The 19,726-nt window shown below is 46.3% G+C and overlaps 1 protein-coding gene across 8 annotated transcripts in view; it reads right to left on the bottom strand.

The window, feature by feature from the left end:
• The window catches only part of KDM2A (lysine demethylase 2A), an 83,234-nt gene extending 66,345 nt beyond the window's left edge, over nucleotides 1–16,889 (bottom strand). For 2 of the 8 annotated variants that reach the window (XM_043548369.1, XM_043548370.1), the window contains exons 1-3: nucleotides 16,843–16,889; nucleotides 15,777–15,804; nucleotides 12,420–12,524 (exon numbers count right to left, since the gene is read on the bottom strand). In XM_043548369.1, coding sequence (XP_043404304.1) covers nucleotides 12,420–12,461 — 42 coding nt within the window. In that variant the 5' untranslated portion in view covers nucleotides 12,462–12,524; nucleotides 15,777–15,804; nucleotides 16,843–16,889. The other 6 variants (XM_037899354.2, XM_043548366.1, XM_043548365.1 and 3 more) reach the window with 6 other exon arrangements.
• Between the last annotated feature and the right edge of the window lie 2,837 nt (nucleotides 16,890–19,726).

The following is a 19,726-nucleotide window of genomic DNA, read 5'->3' as shown; positions in this document are numbered from 1 at the left end:
CTTGTACCTTGCCTCCTCTTCTCCCAAACTCTCAGGAGACTGGCTGTTGAGTAAAAACAGTACAATTTCTCCAGTCTGTACCCAGTCTTTAGGATCAGCAGCAGTAAAAACCACAGGCACTTATCACAGTGTGCATGTCTACACAGCAATTAAACACCTATGGCTGGCCCATGTCAGCTGACTCAGGCTCATGGAACTTGGGCTATGGGGCTGTAAAACTGCAGTGTAGATGCTTAGGCTTGAGCCCGAGCCCTGGGATCCCCCTCCCCTCTCACAGGGCCCCAGAGCCAGGGCTCAAGCCCAAGCCTAGACATCTACACTGAAATTTTACAGCCTCAAGAGCCCAAGTCAGCTGATCTGGGCCAGCTGCAGGTGTTTAATTGCAGTGTAGACATACCCCTTTTGGCTGTCTCTTTACCACCAAAAAAGGGCGTAAGCTACCCTGCTGCAAAATCCTAGGGGGATAAGACACAGATAGTTTTTATTGTGATACATCTGGGTGAAGTGTTAGTACTGACCTTGCTTAACTATGTCACAGTAAAACCTGCCTGCATCTCGTCTCCATTAGTATTTTATAGTGGGATAGCTAACACACGTTCGTTTTTTAACAGCACGGTAACTACCTATTTTGGCAGTGAAGAGACAGCCTGAATTCTGCATCCTTCCCGGTGCACAACTTGTGCAGATGTGTAACAAAGAAAGACACCTCTCCGTAAAACTTCTATTCAGTTTAAAGAACCTGTGTCTGACAGAACTGAGTGAAGGAGGATCAACACCCGTTATTTACTACCATACTGTAACCTGTAGCACATTTCACAACTCCATACTTCAATCCAGTTTGTTTTAGTTAAGCTCCTGGTGTCTCCACCAAGATTCAGAGTCCCTGCACAGAGAGCTCACACTGTTTACTGCAAGTACTGTTTCTACAGCAACAGAGACAAGCAGAGCATAAAGGCACCAACACTGCCCTTATTCAGTTCTCTTTTAGGGAACACCTGCACAAAATTTGAACAGGTATAGTCCTCTCTAAGAGAGGCCTTCAGAGCTGAAGGTGAGAGAAATCCAATCAAGTGGACTAAGAATCTTTTTCTGCTGCCTATACACATTACTCCCTCTCTCCTTGATGATTAAGTCACATGCTAGGTTTCATCCAAGTTTCTCAGAACCATCTGAAGTATTGACAAAAGTGCTATGAGCAATGTGTGCTGGTAGCCTGTGGGCTGCTATGGAGCCTCTCCCTTTTCCACCACTGTTTTCAAAGGTCTCCTTGTTCACAATTGCAGGGGTAGAGCTAAAAGGTAGATCTGGAGTAGACACCAACCTAAAGGAATTTCTATGAGCCTACCTTTACCCTTTCCGTATGCCCTGGATTAAGCCACACCAGAGTAAACCCTCATTTGATTACAGTATGTGAACTGCCTTAATGTAGACATGGCTTAAGTGCTTCCCCCATTGGCTTCCACAAGAGGTGTCAGCCTGAGCAGAGAGTTTAGGTTTCCCACCACAGCAAGGTAGGAGACTGGGAACCTCCATCAACAGAGCAGATACAAACTTGGAAGCATCAAAGCATGCTTATGAGTGAACACATGCCACCCTGCAACTACACCTCTACCATGAATCAGACAGAGCATGTCTAGGGTGAAGGGAGCTCTCAGTTCCTAAGGACAATCTAGATCTTGGTATCTCTGCTGAGATGGAACCCAATTGTGGTGGTAGTTTTAGGTTTCATTTATAGACACACTCATTGTGCGAGTGCCTCATATAGAGGTGTTTAGGACAAATCCATTAGTATTCCCATTTTCCAGATGGTAAGATTGAGGTACAAAGAAATTCAGTAACTTGCCTATAGTCAAACAAGAGGTCTCTGGCAGAAGTTATCAACGCAACTAGATCTCCGGTGTCGCAGACCAGTACCTTAACCAGCCATCTTTCCTCTCAATATAACTATTGCTTCACAAGGAACTGGACTAAGACTGACTCATGTCTCAGACCATTGAACAGTTGTGGGAGGTAACCACTTTCAGACACTACCAAGTTGGGCCATATTGGAACTGAAAGACATGAGAAAAAAGTTCCATATCCCATTTCCAAATACTTGTGCCATTCTCTGAATGCTCCCCCCAAAGCCCGACAACAGTCCACATTTGTTCATTATGTGCATCACCTTTTGACTCCAGCTGATTCTCTTGATCCATTCAAACTCATTCTCCCTCAAACCTATTTAGCATTAGGGTACCTGTCTCCTATTCCCATCTTCCTTCTCTAAAGTATTGAGAATGGGCAAATAGAGGCTGGAGAGACTCCAGCCAGCAGGGGCAGAAGCAGCCAAAGCAGCGACCTTTGGACTTTCAGAGAACTGTCTACAGTTTTCACTGGACTTCTCTGTCCTGTGCTGATTGGCTGTTTGCTCCAACCTTTGCACTCCTGCTCCCTCACAGTCTCTTCCCCTCAGCTTCACCTCCACAGTGTCCTCTTAACCTCTTCTCTCCTGCCCTGTCCCTCTCTGCCCTTTTTGTTTTCTTTAGCCCCAGAGTTAATTTTTTGGGATATCTTTAACCGAGCCTCATATCAACAGAAATGATCCCCCTTCTAGTTAAACCCACCCCCAAAATAATCATGGAAAAAACCTGCCATTTGCTGACGTTACATTGCACGCTCTGCTTGCGCGTTATACCCCTTCTCCCATCATCATTTAGATTGTAAGCTCTTCAGTGCAGGGGTCATCTGCTACTTTCTATGCACAATACCTAGCACAATGGGTCCCTACACTGAGTTGCTCATAGGCACTACCATAATAAACATGTTAAATACATTAGCTAGACCAAAGATCTGACCTACTATGGAATTTCTTATACTGCTAGAAGGGAGAACTGGCTAATAGTGCTGTATTAATATACCAGAGACCACAAATAAGAGCAGAGCTCAGTATTGCGCATATACAACACTGATTATGGCAGGTCTCTCAGATCCTTAACTTCCTTCTCTTTCACAGTGATGAGTATCTCTGGGCATTTTCATATGATCATAGGATTTAACTACAAATCCAAACAAAACAATGACTGCATAATTCTGAAAGCCAATGAACTGAAAGGTCAACAATGGCCACTGAATTAACTTTCAGAGTTCATACTAGCCATTTAGAGCCCTCCACTAAGCTCATCCTTGTCCTCTCCTTCCCTGGAATCAGCAAATCTGGTCTGTGCATCAGGACTGTTAACAGCTTTCCCCAATGGCAGGGAGCAATTGCCCCAAATGTTTGCACAGACAATGACCTAATTCAAACTGAGGTAAGAGCTTTTGTTTTTCCTCTAAACACAGTGCCACTGCCCCATCACATGAAGTATCTGTCCCAAAGGACCACCTGCTGAACTGCAGACCCAGAGCTGGGACTAACAAATAAGGATTAGTGAACAATAAAAAGCCAGTGGGGAGGAACAGGTATCCTAAGGAGTTAGTACCACCTCCAGCAGGGATAACCCCATAAAACCTGTTCATGCTCATTAAGAGGAAACACTGATGCTACTTGCAAACTTTGTTTAGTATCTGACAGGCAACTGAAAGTGCTCATCTGCATCTCTTCAGCTCAGTCAGCACTGCAGCTTACAAATCATGTTAAAGGGACAGTCAGTTTTTAAAAACAGCTCTGTTAAATAGTAAAGAGCAAATCAGCCTTTTAAATGTTTGTTTAAAGCATTATCTTCTGCATGTCTCAGCTGAGAGAAAATGAACACAACTGAGTCACATTTTAGTCTTTTTTTTTCTCTTCAGATTCTGTCATGGGCTAGCACAAGGCTGCAATGTTTAGGATGCAAATGCTGCAGGGAAATGCTTTTTTAACATACTGTAACTGTTCCACTGACATTTCAGGGCATTCCAAGTAATCATTTCTACTGAAATTAGGTTCCATTAAAAATATGTCCAAAAACTAAGTTTGGGGCTAAATATGAGCAGAGTCTTTACAAGACAAGATAGTTTGCTGCCCACACAGTGTTAGTGAAGTGAGCCTGAAACCCATTTTTTGAGGCCAAGGGGAGGAGTGAGTTGGTTGAAGTGATTAGTCTCACAAGTCCTGTCTAGACTAGGAAAGTAAGGTGTGTTTAGCAGCTATGATCACATTACAGCTGAAGAGCATTCAGCCACACAAGGTTTCACCTAGTGTGCTGGAGAACCACTTCAGTTGGTCCTCTTAGGTGATTTAACAAAGTATAGCCTGTCAAGGTAGGTGCTCACAGAGCATCTGTTCCCAAACTGGGAAGCAGTCCTAGAATACGAATATGGGGTGAATGTAACCCATCCAGATTCACATGCAAGTATATTTGGCACCTCTCACCCCCCACAAGCATCCACAGCTGCATGCATTTGGCAATCCAAGCCACCTCCCACCCCCACCCTGCCACCCCACACAGCCATAGTTGCAAGCACTTGAATAACTGGGATCAGGACTAGATTCATAGATATTTAGGTCAGAAGGGACCATTATGATCATCTAGTCTGACCTCCTGCACAGCGCAGGCCACAGAATTTCACCCACCACTCCTGCAAAAAACCTCTCACCTATGTCTGAGCTATTGAAGTCCTCAAATTGTGGTTTAAAGACTTCAAGGAGCAGAGAATGTGCTACTACACATGACACTGATCTCTTTTGTAAAGCACTTTGAGATCTAAAGTCAATTGTTAGCTATTACTACTTGGCACAGGCCAATACAAAAGGAGTACTTGTGGCACCTTAGAGACTAACCAGTTTATTTGAGCATGAGCTTTCGTGAGCTACCGCTCACTTCATCGGATGCATAGCATATCGTGGAAACGATATGCTATGCATCCGATGAAGTGAGCGGTAGCTCACGAAAGCTCATGCTCAAATAAACTGGTTAGTCTCTAAGGTGCCACAAGTACTCCTTTTCTTTTTACGAATACAGACTAACACGGCTGTTACTCTGAAACAGGCCAATACAAGAGATCCTAAGGCCAACAGAAGCCAGAGAAATCATTCTGATGATCACCCCAACATCCCCCCTTGCTAGGAAGCCAAGGGCTACTTGCTTCCTACCACTGGGGCTCATATTTTGATGCTAGCCTAGGTATGATCAATTTAGAAGCTGCAGATGGCTTAGAGTGGAAGACCCTGCCCACTCTTAATTCCCTATATCTATGATTGCTGTAGAACAGTGGTTCTCAACCAGGGGTCTGGGACCCACTGGGGGACAACAAGCAGGTTTCAGGAGCTTCCGCCAAGCAGGACCAGTGTAAGATTTTCTGGGCCCAGGGCAGAAAGCCTAAGTCCCAATGCATGGGACTGAAGCCTGGGGCCCTGATCCCTGCCACCTGAAGCGGAAGCCTGAGCAGCTTAGCTTTACGGTGCCCCCTGTGGCATGGGGCCCTGGGCAGTTGCCCTGCTTGCTACATCCTAACGCCAGCTCTGGCTTTTATATGCAGAAAAACAGTTATTGTGGCACAGGTGGGCAGTGGAGTTTTTGTTTGAGGGGCCTCAGAAAGAAAAAGGTTGAGAACCCCTGCTGTAGAGGATGGGGATGTGCCCACTCTTCCATTTCTGTTGCTCCCCCCCCATACCCCCCCCCCCCCCGCTGCAGTGCTTTGGGGTGCACTGATTTTGCCCTTTCCCCTGCTCTTAACTCCCAGCATAGCATGCTGAGTTACAATGGTCTAGCCAGTTTCACTGCTACTAAAAAACAGGAAGTATAAAACATACTATACTTGTATGTTTTACTCTGCTGCAAAGGGCATTTTCCTAGAGAAAAGTCCGTCTCTCATCCCTGCCTTGAGTGCTTCCCCAAAACACAGACTATGATCCTTCCTACAGCATAATGGAGGTCAGTGTCAGAAACTGTGGTTGAGCACCTTCCCTTATCCTATGACTCCACACACTGTAAAGCATATCTGAACTAGTGCCTGGGGGGATACTGATTTCAGAGTAGCAGCCGTGTTAGTCTGTATTCGCAAAAAGAAAAGGAGTAGTTGTGGCACCTTAGAGACTAACCAATTTATCTGAGCATAAGCTTTCATACTGCGGACATCAAACATGTCTAAGCAGGTTCACACTTCGTATGGAAGAGCTCTCACTTTGTGCTGGGGGGGACAGAGCATACATACATTCTCTCATACAGAGCATCTGCAGATTTCACATGTGGATCTAGTCAGAGGTCAGGCCAAGCCAGTACTTAAATGGGAGACCTCCAAGAACACCTAGGGTCAGTGGGAGGAGAGTTGGTGGAAAGCAGTATCGGCGATTCTATAGGAGGCATTTTCTCCTATGACAGAACAGCCATCATGGGAGATGCAGCCTTTCAGATTATAAGTATTGCAGTAGGGTCCAGAAGCCCCAATCAGCAATCAAAGCACCCATCGTGTTTGACTATTTACAAACACAAAGAGACAGTCTGAGACAAAGACCTTTGCCTTGATGACTTGACAACATAAAAGACCCAGTGGCGGCAGAATTTCCAGTTAAGGTAATGACACTTTATTGCTCTACATTCTAGTCAAACTGCTTTGACTAGATACAATGTTATTGCTCTTTATTTCCTAATTTAAACTTCATTACTGAACAGTTGTGGAACAATTTCAGTGGTGAGTGAAACAATCCCTAATTTCTCTCCCAAGGGTCTTGCAAGTCTTAATTCGTGTGTATATGGATAATGCTTTAAGTTCCACTGAGTAACGAGAGGGTGAGATTTCTTATTCCTGTGATTCAAATATTCACCACCACCACCCACCCCCATGGTGTCCCTAGATTGCTGAAGGGATTAAAAATATGGAGTCTTTCACACATTGGTTCTAATCCACCCCTCTAGTGCCAACTGCATATAGCTCCCACCAATGACTATTTGGCAACTGACAGTATACGAAAGGCAATGCTTGTGTTTCCAGTGGAACATTTTTACGCTATTAAAACTACCCACAATTACCATCCCATGCTCTTACTGACATCAGAGAAGACAAGGTTTGAGTAGGCCTTGAAGACTGAATTCCCCTTTCACTGCTATAAATCATCAGCCAGAACAGAAATTCTTTTTTATACCAATACTATTTAAAAGTCCGGTTGAATCCACCCAAACAGATTTGGGAAGCTGGGATTATTTTGCTCTTGTGCACTGAAACCAATGATGCTCCACTGACAGGAAAAGAATCTCCAGAACTAACAATACCTTGGCTCCATAACACAAGAGTAAGGGGCAGTAACTTTTCAAACTACAGAGCCATTTCTCTCCAGGATAGACTGTAAAACTCACTATCAGAAGGGACCACAGAGACAAATACAACACTGGGTGGGCACAACATGATAACTAAACACCTTTGTGGCTCTGTGAACTCAGATAGTGATGCAAGGGTGATAAAGTATCATGTTTCAGCCAGTAAGATGGTCATAGAGGAATCTTCCTCTTTTACAGCACTCTACAAGTGGCCAAGTGCTATATGGAAAGGGTTTTAATTTCCGTCTGAAGCATCAGATACTGGTTGCTGCTGAAGACATGATCCTCGACTAGTTGGACCAGTATTCTGATGCAGTACGACAAATCAGACTCTTCAAAATGGCCAGATGACTAACCGGAAAGCCTTAACTCCTGTATTCACTACAATGTCCATCTGTACATGTCTGCATGAAAACAGAATTAAGTGGTGTCTTTGAGTGTGAAAAGTATTGGATTGACAGCCCCAGGAAAATGAATCTCTCAGTTCATTCTTCATAGGTAGAGCCTAAACATCCAATTGGTGTCATGCTGCTCACTCATTCAGGCCTGGTCTACACCTAAAAACTAGAGGGACTTAACTACACCGCTCAGGGTTGTGAAAAATTGTGCGTCCTGTGCGCTGTAGTTATGTTGACCTACCCCCACCACTCAGGGCTGTGAAAAATTGTTTGCCCTGTGATGTAGTTAGGTCAACCTACTCATACTATAGACACAGCTAGATTAAAGAAGCGTTCTTCCATCGACCTAGGTACCGATTCCCGGAGACGTGGATTAACTACAGCAACGGAAAAACCCCTTTCATCAATGTAGGAAGCATTTACACTATGGTGCTCCAGCACTGTAACTGTGTCCCTGTAGCAGACATGCTCTTGGACTCCTCAGAATCAAAGCTTGCATTTAGAAGAGTTTCTAGCCTTCTTTGCAGCCATGATAACTATACAGAAAAAACCAGAATGTAAACTGATGAAGTGCAGTCTTCTTGACTCTGCTACAGCCCAACGCATTACCTAGTACATGGGCTCTCAAACTTTTTTTTTGCTCGGACCCCCTTTGAAAATATATCAGGCTGTGATGACTGGCTCAAAAAAGTGACTCCCCCTCCCCTCCATACCACGCTACCTTTACTGCTGGGCAGCGCTGCCCTGAGAGCTGGGTGCATGGCCAGCAGCTGCTGCTCTCCGGCCACCCAGCTCTGAAGGGCTCGGACTGTCAGCTCCACACATGGCTCACAGCCAAAGCCCTGGCATGCAGGGGGCTGACACCTCATGAGCCCCTGAAGGGTCGCAACCCCCAGTTTGAGAACCCCTGGGCTAGGAGAATTACTTTTCCAGCCCATTCATCTCAACGAGATGTTAAATAGTTAATGCTGGTACTTCAGAGTTAACCCCAACAGATCTTCAACCACTGATCACTTTTAGCAGAGGAGATTAGGAAGGGGGTGGCAGTGAAGTCCAAATAAAGTGGTTGCATGGTAAATTCGAAGTCACTACAGAGAAGAAAGCAGCAGACATTTACAAAACGTTAATAAATTAAACGTCATGACCCCCATGTGACAGATCTCCCTATGAGACAAAGGGTTTGCCAGTGCAGATATACGAGTAGAGCTATACAAGCCACCCCCTCCAGTGGAGAAAGCTCATGCTGGCAAAATAACTCTGTTTACATCAGTTAACGCTATCAGAATAAGCCATTTTGGTAGTATAGCTGCATCTACACTAGGGTTTTTACTCACCTAGCTATGTTGGTTGTGGGTGTGATTTTTCTGGCAAAACTTTCACTGAGGTTTCTGCTACACTTACTTACCCAAGGCCACAGGAAGACCTATAAAACCAGATAGAGAACCAAGCTATGACTCTGTCCTCTGCTCTAATCCACAACCATGCTCCTTCTCCTGTGGTCTGAACTTATTTCAACACTGCTGTTTATTCAGCTCATATTGGTGCTAAACCATCAACACTACTACAACTATAGGTAAAAGAACCCAAAGTTCTTGGTAATTTTAAGTTTGATGACTACAGCCATTTTTAACAGGCATGGCTGGCAAACAATAACTTAACTATACAACCTGTAGGAGTTACTTCAGAGTTTCCCACAGAAGCCATAAGGGGCTGGAAGTATGAAGAATTTGTCTTTCACTAAGATGTTTTCTGCACCAGATGTTTAGCCTGAAGATTATATCCACAAAATTTAAGATGCAACCAACACTATCCCCTGCCATACACAGTTCTCAAACTAGAGCTTTATCATTAAGTCAAGATGAAACATGGCCCTACTAACTTCTCCTTCCTCAAATTCTTTAGTGGGAACAAATTCTTTAGTGGGAGTAAAACCAATTACCCTACAGATTACAATTACTACCACACCCTTACAAGGTGAGCACTAGTTACAACTCTCCGGCATGCTCTCTGCAGGCTCTTAAGGCACAGAAGTAGCGACTGACTAGATGACAAGGAAAGTGACCTCTCTGGGAAACCTAATCCTAGAGATCAGTGCACCACTTCACTAGACTTCATGCCACCTGATTTTATTTTGAAGAGTTAAAGGATAAAGATTTAATTGCAGCAGTCAAAAGCCTGAGGGTTAGGGTAAAGAGACCAAGCTGACCATGCAGCTTAGCACAACTTCTCCAAGAAGTGGGAATGAAAGAACACCAGCTTTTCTTCTTTTCTCTTAATGAGAACTCTGTCCCAGACACAGACACCATTAATAAAACCTCAGACTCTCTAAGGGAAGGTCTAAACTTAAAATGCTGCAGCAGTGCAGACGCATTGCTGCAGCTATGCTGCTGTGGCATTACAGAGAAGATGCTACCTACACCAATGGAAGGGATTCTCCTGTCAGTGTAGGTACTCCACCTGTACAGGAGGTGGGAGCTATGCTGATGGGAGAATTCTCCCATCAATTTAGCATTCTCTATACTGGGAGTTAGGTCAATTTATCTGTCGCTCAGGGGTGAAGGGTTTTCACACCTCTGAGCTATGTAGTTATAGTGACCTACTTTCCTAGTGTAGATCTGGCCTCTGGAGTGCGAATACTAAAATAAGACAGACACACTCAACCAGTTCAAACTAACTTCAGCGTAAAGCCGATTTCCTTCTGGCTGGTCTACACTGAAAAAGTACATCGGCATAGCTATGTCTTCAGGGCTGTAGCTATGCCAACCTAAGCCCGGTGTAGACAGTGCTAAATTGACAGAAGAATTCTTCTGTCGACTCAAGGAGGTGGATAACTAAGTGACAGGAGAAGCACCTCCTGCTGTTGTACAGTGTCTACAATGAAGCTCTATAGTGGTGCTACTGTAGTGTTTTAAATGTTGACAGTCTCAGGTTAAAAAGTATACTCAAGTCAGATCTGGGCCAATGTAATGCCAACAGAAAGCCACCCCAGTTTAAGCTACACAGCATCCCAACTCCTCCTCTCCCCATCTGCCCCAAATACTAAGAGATGCCTGTTTTGTCACAAGTAACAACTATACCAGTTTCTTATGTCTGAAAGCATATTCTTTGACCTGTGACTTTTCCATTTTTGAAGCTTAAATAGTCATAGAATCAGAGAATATTAGGGTTGGAACCTCAGGAGGTCATCTAGTCCAACCCGCTGCTCAAAGTGGGACCAACACCATCCCAGCCAGGCTTTGTCAAGCCAGGTCTTAAAAACCTCTAAGGATGGAGGTTCCACCACCTCCCTAGGGAACCCATTCCAGTGCTTCACCATGCTCCTAGTGAAATAGTGTTTCCTAATATCCAACCTAGACCTCTCCCACTGCAACCTGAGACCATTGCTCCTTGTTCTGTCATCTGCTACCACTGAGAACAGCCGAGCTCCATCCTCTTTGAAACCCCCCCTTCAGGTAGTTGAAGGCTGCTATCAAATCCCCCCTCACTCTTCTCTTCTGCAGACTAAATAACCCCAGTTCCCTCAGCCTCTCCGCGTAAGTCATGTGCCCCAGCCCCCTAATCATTTTCGTTGCCCTCCACTGGACTCTCTCCAATTTGTCCACATCCCTTCTGTAGTGAAGGGACCAAAACTGGACACAATACTCCAGGTGTGGCCTCACCAGTGCCGAATAGAGGGGAATGATCACTTGCCTCGATCTGCTGGCAATGCTCCTACTTATACAGCCCGTTGGCCTTCTTGGTAACATGGGCACACTGCTGACTCATATCCAGCTTCTCGTCCACTGTTATCCCCAGGTCCTTTTCTGAAGAACTGCTGCTTAGCCAGTCAGTCCCCAGCCTGTAGCGGTGCATGGGATTCTTCCTTCCTAAGTGCAGGACTCTGCACTTGTCCTTGTTGAACTTCATCAGATCTCCTGTGGCCCAATCCTCCAATTTGTCTAGGTCACTCTGGACCCTATCCCTACCCTCCAGCATATCTACCTCTCCCGCAGCTTAGTGTCATCTGTGAACTTGCTGAGGGTACAATTCATCCCATTATCCAGATCATTAATAAAGATGCTGAACAAAACCAGCCCCAGGACTGACCCCTGGGGAATTGATACTGGCTGCCAACTAGACAGAGCCATTGATCACTACCCGTTGAGCCCGACAATCTAGCCAGGTTTCTAACCACCTTATAGTCCATTCATCCAATCCATATTTTTTTAACTTGCTGGCAAGAATACTGTGGGAGACCGTATCAAAAGCTTTGCTAAAGTCAAGATATATCCACCACTTTCCCCATATCCACAGAGCCAGTTATCTCATCATAGAAGGCAATGAGGTTGGTCAGGCATGACTTGCCCTTGGTGAATCCATGTTGACTGTTCCTGATCACATTCCTCTTCTCCCAGTGCTTCAAAATGGATTCCTTGAGGACCTGCTCCATGATTTTGCTGGGGACTGAAGTGAGGCTGACTGGGCTGTAGTTCCCCGGGTTCCCCTTCTTCCCTTTTTAAAATATGAGCACTATATTTGCCTTTTTCCAATCGTCCGGGCCATGTATTGGGCTGGTAACAACCACGGTTATAACGTTCCCCCACAATAAGACACACTTGTATGATGTGAATTGGAGGCATCAAATGATCTGATTGACTGCCCACCTAAGTGGTTATATGTTTCAGTGGATAAGCTGGAGATGCTAGTCTCATTGCTACATGGGGTGGTAACGAGCCTGCTCCCACTATAAAGCCAGGGAGTTTTTTGGGGGCTGAAAGGCAAATAAAGAGACTAACAGTGAGAGTTTGATGGGTAAAAAGTGAATACTGACCAATCTTTGGCTGTAACGGATCCTCTCTTCCTCAGGCTCCATCTCTGACTCTTCTGAAGAGAGTGAGAAGGACACTCCGGGGCTACTGTCTTCCTCCTCTTCCTCCTTAGTAACCAAAATGAAATAGTGAAAGATTGTACACAGATATTAGAAACTCTCCTTTAAGCCTTCATTTCTTCATTCGTGACTGTAACATTGCGCAACACAATGTACAGAGGCCACAGAACAGCAATGGGCTAGCTCCTGAAAAGAGTTACAAAGGGATCTCACTGAACTGGGTGACTGGGCAACAAAATGGGAAGTGAAATTCAATGCGGATAAGTGCAAAGTAATGAACGTTGGAAAACAATCCCAACTATACATGCAAAATGATGGGGTATAAATTAGCTGTTACTACTTTAGAAAGATCTTGGAGTCATCATGGATAGTTCTCTGAAAACACCCACTCAATATGCAGCAGCAATAAAAAAAGTTAACATATTAGGAACTATTACGAAAGGGATATATACTAAAACAGATGATATCATAATGCCACTATATAAATCCATGGTATGCCCACACCTTAAATACTGCACGCAGTTCTGGTCACTGCATCTCAAAAAACTGTATTAGAACTGGAAAAAAGGAAAAAGAAGGGCAACAACAACTATTAGGTGTATGGAACAGCTTCCATAAAAGCAGACATTAAAAAGACTAGCACAGCTCATCTTAGAAAAGAGACAACAAAGTGAGGATATATTCATGGTCTATAAAATCATGATGTGGAGAAAGCTAATATTTACTCCTTCATAAAACAAAAACTAGGGGTCACCTGATGAAATAGGCAGCAGGTTCAAAACAAAAGGAAGTATTTCTTCTCACAACACATGGTCAACCTGTGGAACTCATTGCAAGGGGATGTTGTGAAGGAAAGTAGTATAACTGGGCTCAGAAAAGAATTAGAAAAGTTCATGGAGGCTAGGTCCATCGATGGCTATTAGTCAAGATGGCCAGCGACACAACCCCATACTCCGAGTATCCATAAACCTCCAACTTCCAGAAGCTGGAACTGGATGACAGAGGATGGATCACTTGAAATTTGCTCTGCTCTGTTCATTCCTTCTGAAGCAGCTGGCACTGGCCACTGTCATTTAGAAGGATAAATGGACCACTGGTCTGACCCAGCGTGGCCATTCTTATGTTCTCCTTTCTCCATTAACTCCTTGGGGTTCTAGCTTGGCTCCAGGTGACTAGTAATCTGGAGTCATTACCATTTTCTGGTCTACGTGAAGTGAGTTCGGATTCTCAGTTCTGGGAGATACCTCCACATTAGAGTCATCAGTAAGCCATTCCACTTTGGGATCAGAACCATGCTGGCTTCAAATGTATACTTAAACATACAGTGGCGGCAGGGCTGTAGCACAGTTTTCTTAGAGAATCAGATGTGTCTCTCCGAGAAGCATGTCTCCTAAATCATGCTGTAGACTCCTCCTCTTGATAGTTTGTAATGTGGTTCTCTGCAGCTCCCCCACTACCCTTCAGCAACAACAAATCCACATGGATGTTTGTCAGGGAAAATGCGCAGAAACTCTTCTAACAGTAGTTCAACATACTTGCAGGTAGCATGACTAGAGTGACCAGATGTCCTGATTTTATAGGGAGAGTTCCAATTTTGGAGGCTTTTTCTTATATAGGCACCTATTACCCCCTACCCACTGTCCCGATTTTTTACACTTGCTATCTGGTCACCCTAAGTGTGACCAGTGGGGACAGATTCGACAGCTCAGAATTTGCCCCACTGTAGCGCTATTATCACATGGAGGTGCTCTGATATAATATTGTTTGATCTTTTTTATGTGGACAAGATAATGCTGTATTATAACTAAGTTAAAGAGCCCAATCTTTATGGCCTTGTCTTTCCTAGGCTGTTTGGGGAAATCTCCCATGGTTGGTAGCAATAGGAGTGATAGCATAAAAAGAGCTCAAGCAGCAACTGGTGTTTTCACCATGAAGTCTTATCTACCCATTATGAGCAAGATCAGACAACACGATGGTTAAAGTGCCAGTGCCCTGTTTATATTAACACTTCCACCACTGCTACCACCAGTGACTTAAAGTTTATTATAGACCAGGAGTTCTCAAACTTCCTTGCACCACGACCCCCTTCTGACAACAAAAATTACTACATGACACCAGAAGAGAGGACCAAAGCCTAAGCCCGCCCAAGCCCCACCACCCAGGATGGGCCAGAGCCCGAGCTCCACCAGCCCGGGCAGGGGGGCCAAAGCTGAAGCCCAGGGGGCCTGTAACCTGAGCCCTGCTACCCAGGGCAGAAGCCCTCGGACCTTCACTTCAGCCCTGGGCAACGGGGCTCAAACTCTGGCTTCGGCCCAACAAGTCTAAGGCAGCACTGGCGACCCCATTAAAATGGGGTTGCAACCCACTTTGGGGTCCCAACCCACAGTTTGAGAACCGCTGTTATGGACAGTTTACATGGCTTGGGCATGGTCTAACAACAGTCAAACAGTTTTTTCTTATATGCACAGACAAGCTATGGTATAATAACGAGGGCACTAGTACATCATAACAGTGCCACAACACATGGTAAATTACATAGTGTAGTTGTGGTATAACAGGCCCCCAACCCTAGCAGTCTCGTCAGAGAAGGCCAATTCAGATATTGGCCTACAGAATTAACTCTCCACCCCTCATCCTTAGAAGCGATCTTAGGCCTGGGCAGAGAGGCAGCTGGTTGGGACAGTGAAAGGACTGCCGTGGTTTGGCTGTGCTGGGAACACATTCAGGATGTCAATCTCTGCGGAACTGTCAATCCAGCATCCTTCAGTAACACAGAACTCACTTTAAATTGCACATCTTATTAAAACAGAAGTTTCACATATATCAGATGACTTGTCAATAACAAGAAGTCTTAACCTACTCTCCCTCTTCAGGAGTCAGGGAAAAACACCTTACAAAGTTTTGTATTTAAGAGTAGTAAAAGACAAGATGGAAAGAAATCCCATCAACTCTTTCTCCCTGCCTCAGGGACAAAACCAACCTCTTCCCCACCCCCACCCAGTGCCCTGCTCTCTTTCTTCAAAAATGTTTTTTAAAATCATGAAACAAATGAGAACAGTGCAATAAAGAGATTAAACAATCCCCACATACAAATCCCAGCTCATCTCTGAGGAGAAAGGCAAAGAAGAGATAATGCCAGTGACTGGCTGCTCCTAAGAAGCCAGAATAAAATGCGTGGTTCACTGAGTTACATAAAGTTAGAGGGGTCGAGGAGGAGGGAGACCCTGGGCACTGGAGAGGTCACTAGACTCATCACTGTTGGCAAAAACAGGGGGATATGAAGAAAACCAAGTCTCTCACCAGGTCTCTTCTTCTCCTTTGTCCTTTTCTAGGGATGAAAAAAGATTCAGAAAAATAAAGAGAGGAGAAATTAAATCCCACGCATGGCTGTCTTCATCTTGGGTGCTCAGAGGATCCTAGTATCCAGAAGGGATGGCAAGTCCCAGGAAAACAGCTCTGCTCGTAGAAGGGGGTCAGGATGGTCTCGGGGTGCCTGCAACACTCACCCTTCTCAGCATGGCTGGGAGCAGCCACACAGACATCCCCCCCGTAAATAAACCCTCACACACCCAGTGAACAGACTCTCAGCCAGTTACAGGCAATGCCCCTAAGGGGAAAGTCAGCCCACCCCCAAATCAACTCACCCCAGCCCCCCCACCTCCAAAATCACCCCACCTCAAATCTCCACCCACCCCCTAACTCACCCCAGCCCACGGCCCCAAACCCCCTGCCCCACCCCCAGTCACCCCACCTCCAATCTCCACCCACGCCACCCTCTAACTCACCCCACACCCATCTCAAATCTCCTGCCCCACCCCCTCAATCACTCCACCTCAAATCTCCCCCTCTAAACTCACCCCAAGGGAGTTCGCACTTGGGGTGCCCTAGGGCTATGAGGGAGTCACTCTGGGGGGTATCCCTCCCCTAACTCGCCCCCAATCCCATCTCCCTACCCCCTAACTCGCCCCCCAGCCGCCGCCGCCTCCCCCCCCCCCCCGACCCGGCACCCCAAGGCCAAGAGTCCCCAGCCCCCCGCTCTCACCCCAGCGCCCCACTGCCCTGCCCGGCTCTGTCTCAGCGCCAGCGGGCTTGGCACCCCGCTGCCATCCCCACCCCCCGCCCAGACTCGCTTCCCCTCCTCACACAGGAGCAGCCGCCGCCATTTTGAACCCGTCAGACTCTCACATACACACACACACAGGATCGGCCCGGCCGCCACACTGCGCCTGCGCGGCCGCGACCTCCTCCCAAGCGGCTTCCTCCCTCCCGTTCCAAGCAGGCTCCACTGGCCACGCACGCGCAGCGACCTCCCTCCCCCGCCACCCAGAGAGCGACGGGCATTCCCATGTGGCGCACGCGCACGAACCTCACGTCCTCTTGTCGAGAACGCCGGCGCAGGCGCTTTGGCTCAACCTCGCAACCACCCTTTGGCGCATGCGCAGAAGACGCGCCACGAGTCCAACTCCGGTGTGCTCAAATAAATTGGTTAGTCTCTAAGGTGCCACAAGTACTCGTTTTCTTTTTGCGAATACAGACTAACACAGATGCTACTCTATAACCCTTCAGTCACCTATTTGTACAGATCTCTGAGAGTACATGGGGTATACCCATCCCAAAGACCCATTCCCACAGAACCGTAGGTGGCCCTGAGACCCCTCCCCACACAGACCTGGGGTGCTCACAGTATAGTCAGTGCAGATACCTGCTCCCTGTACAGTTGTGGGGGCACACACAGTAGAACGCCTCTGAGACCCTTCTCTCTAGAGCTCTGGGGATAAACACAGTATCTCTCCACCTCCCCAGATGCTGGCGTGGAGGTCATGCTGTATCATCCCCTCTGCCCTCTCAAGTGTCTCCAACCCCACACCCTGAAGGCACCCATGTAGGAATAGTTTCTCCATCCCACTCCTTGCCTAGGGCTGGTTGGAGCTGGGACGGGAAACCAGTACGTCTCCCAATCTGCTTTCTTGTTCATCAGAATCTCAGCTCTCATGAAAAAATAACAGAACTAGAGTTTCTAGCTGTTGCAAATAAACCTTGAAAACATGACCATGTGTAACTGGTGCAGAGAGGCCATGAGCAGAGCATTGATCTGGGGTTTGAGTTTTATTCCCAGCTCTGTCACTGGCCTGCTGGATGACCTTGGGCAAACTGTGCTGTTTCTCTCGGCCTCAGTTTCCCCGTCTGTGAAAGGGGGATGATGCTGTCCTCCTTTGTAAAGTGCTTTGAGATCTATGGATGAAAAGTGCTATAAAAGAGCAGGTATCCTGAAGATTTCTTTAAGATAACAGAGCAACTGCTCTGCTTTAGCTAAAGCTGAGACTTGCTGTTTAACAGATGATTTTTCAAAGTGTCCTAAAATCCACGTGCTTGCCCAGATTGTCTTGAAAATGCCCGAGCCTCAAAGGGCTCCAGGGTAGGCTAAGTGAGCCAAATTTGGGGTTGTTATACAAAGATACAGTGCCCCTGAAATTCAACGCCCCTAAAATATGTGCCATTGACATTTTCCAGCCCTTGTAACATTTTGTTTGTACCTAGGTCAAGCTGTATCAGGGAACTGACTTGGAAGGAAGAAGCAAGTGGTTGAGTCCCCAAGCCGCCTGGATTCCCTGATGGCTATGCAGACCCCAAGCCAAGGAGTCTGCTAGGGATGTGGAACCAAATGTCAGAGCCCCCTTCTGTGTGGAAGGGTGTAAATCTGCATCAAGAGGTGGGCAGATCCTGGGGCGCTCCACAGGCTTCAGTGTTGGAGATTAGAAGGTGAGAGTTGAGCTTGTGCCAGGCGGGTGAGGCAGGCTGGACTGTGTATTTCTTATTGCCAGTGTGGCTCACGGCCTGGCATGGTGGCTTTTGTAGATTGCTTTCTAAGGCACTTATTTCTCCCTATTCATTGTACGGGGAGCCTAGGCACCCCACTTGGGCTTTGTGGATCACAGCGTTGTTCCTGTGACTTTCTTAGCGTCTGTCCACACTTAAAAGTTAGGTTGACATAACTACAGTGCTCAGGGGTGTGAAAAATCTGCACCCCTGAGTACTGTAGCTATGCCAACCTCATCCCCAATGTATACACAGCTACTGGACAGAAGAATGTTTCCAGCCCCCTAGCTCCTGTCTCCTAGGGAGGTGGAATTCCTACAGGGATGGAAAAACCCCTTCTGTCGATGTAGGAAGTATCTACACTATGGCGCTACAGCACCCATAGTGTAGACATGACCTGAGTCCCTTCATGAATCTGGGCCTATGCTCCCAACTTACATTACTTTCAACAGAAGGTAGGACCCTAAATGCCTTTGGTGATCTGGGCCTGACCATTTTTAGCCTGGAACAAAAGAGTGGAGAGTGTTCATACTAGCAGCTACAAATGGGCTCAGTACCTTTAGTTAATTGGCAATTAAGGTACAAAAATCCAGTGAAAACAAACCCATATGAAAAGCAATAGGGGTGGTTCTTCCTATCTATGGATTGTGGGATCTGCATTGCTGGATATTTCTGCTCTACTTCTCCCCTGGCCTGCAAGGATAGTGAATCCCCCTCTGCTGCCTTTATGAATGGCAAGAATGGGGGTACCTGGGGTCTGGCAGCAATGACAACTTCCTGTCCAAACACACTGATAGCAGTGAAATATTTCCCACTTCCAAACTGCAAACTTGTTCTGAGCTCCATCCTGCCAAACCATAGCATTGTATCTACCTGCATTCATACAGTCATGGAGTTTAGTGCCAGAAGGGACCATTAGGTTATCGGCAAAACACAAGTCCCTAAATCTTCCTTCCAGTCTGCAGCTATTGCCCTTTCACTGTATCTTGTAGCTCCTCCTGAGAATGAGTTTTCTCCTCTTTAGATGCAGTTTTCTCTATCAGTCTGTTTGGGAACAACTGGTTTCCATTCTGATTGGGGAGGACAGGGCATCCACTATGATGCACCAAGTTATTATTAATTAATGAGCAATGTCTGTTTAATCTTCAAACTGCGTGACTGGGAGTCAGGACTCCTGGGTTTGATGTTTTATTTTTACAAGCTCTGGGTGGGGCGTAAGGTCTAGTTGGGTTAGAGCAGGAGGGGCTGGAGGCTGGTCTTCTGGGTTCTAGCCCTGGCTCTGGGAGGGGAGGGGAGTTTAGTGTTCAGAGCAATGGGGCCTAGATGTCAGTCAGGGCTCTGTGCAGTGCCCAGCACAATGGGCCCAGATGTCAGGGGTCTGTGCAGTGCCTGGAACAATGGGCCCAGATGTCAGTCAGGGGTCTGTGCAGTGC

Source organism: Chelonia mydas, chromosome 6 (genome assembly GCF_015237465.2).
Source record: "Chelonia mydas isolate rCheMyd1 chromosome 6, rCheMyd1.pri.v2, whole genome shotgun sequence".
Classification (NCBI taxonomy): domain Eukaryota; kingdom Metazoa; phylum Chordata; order Testudines; family Cheloniidae; genus Chelonia; species Chelonia mydas.
Note: the sequence above shows the minus strand (reverse complement) of the source record. Positions and strands in the feature narration are given on the sequence as shown.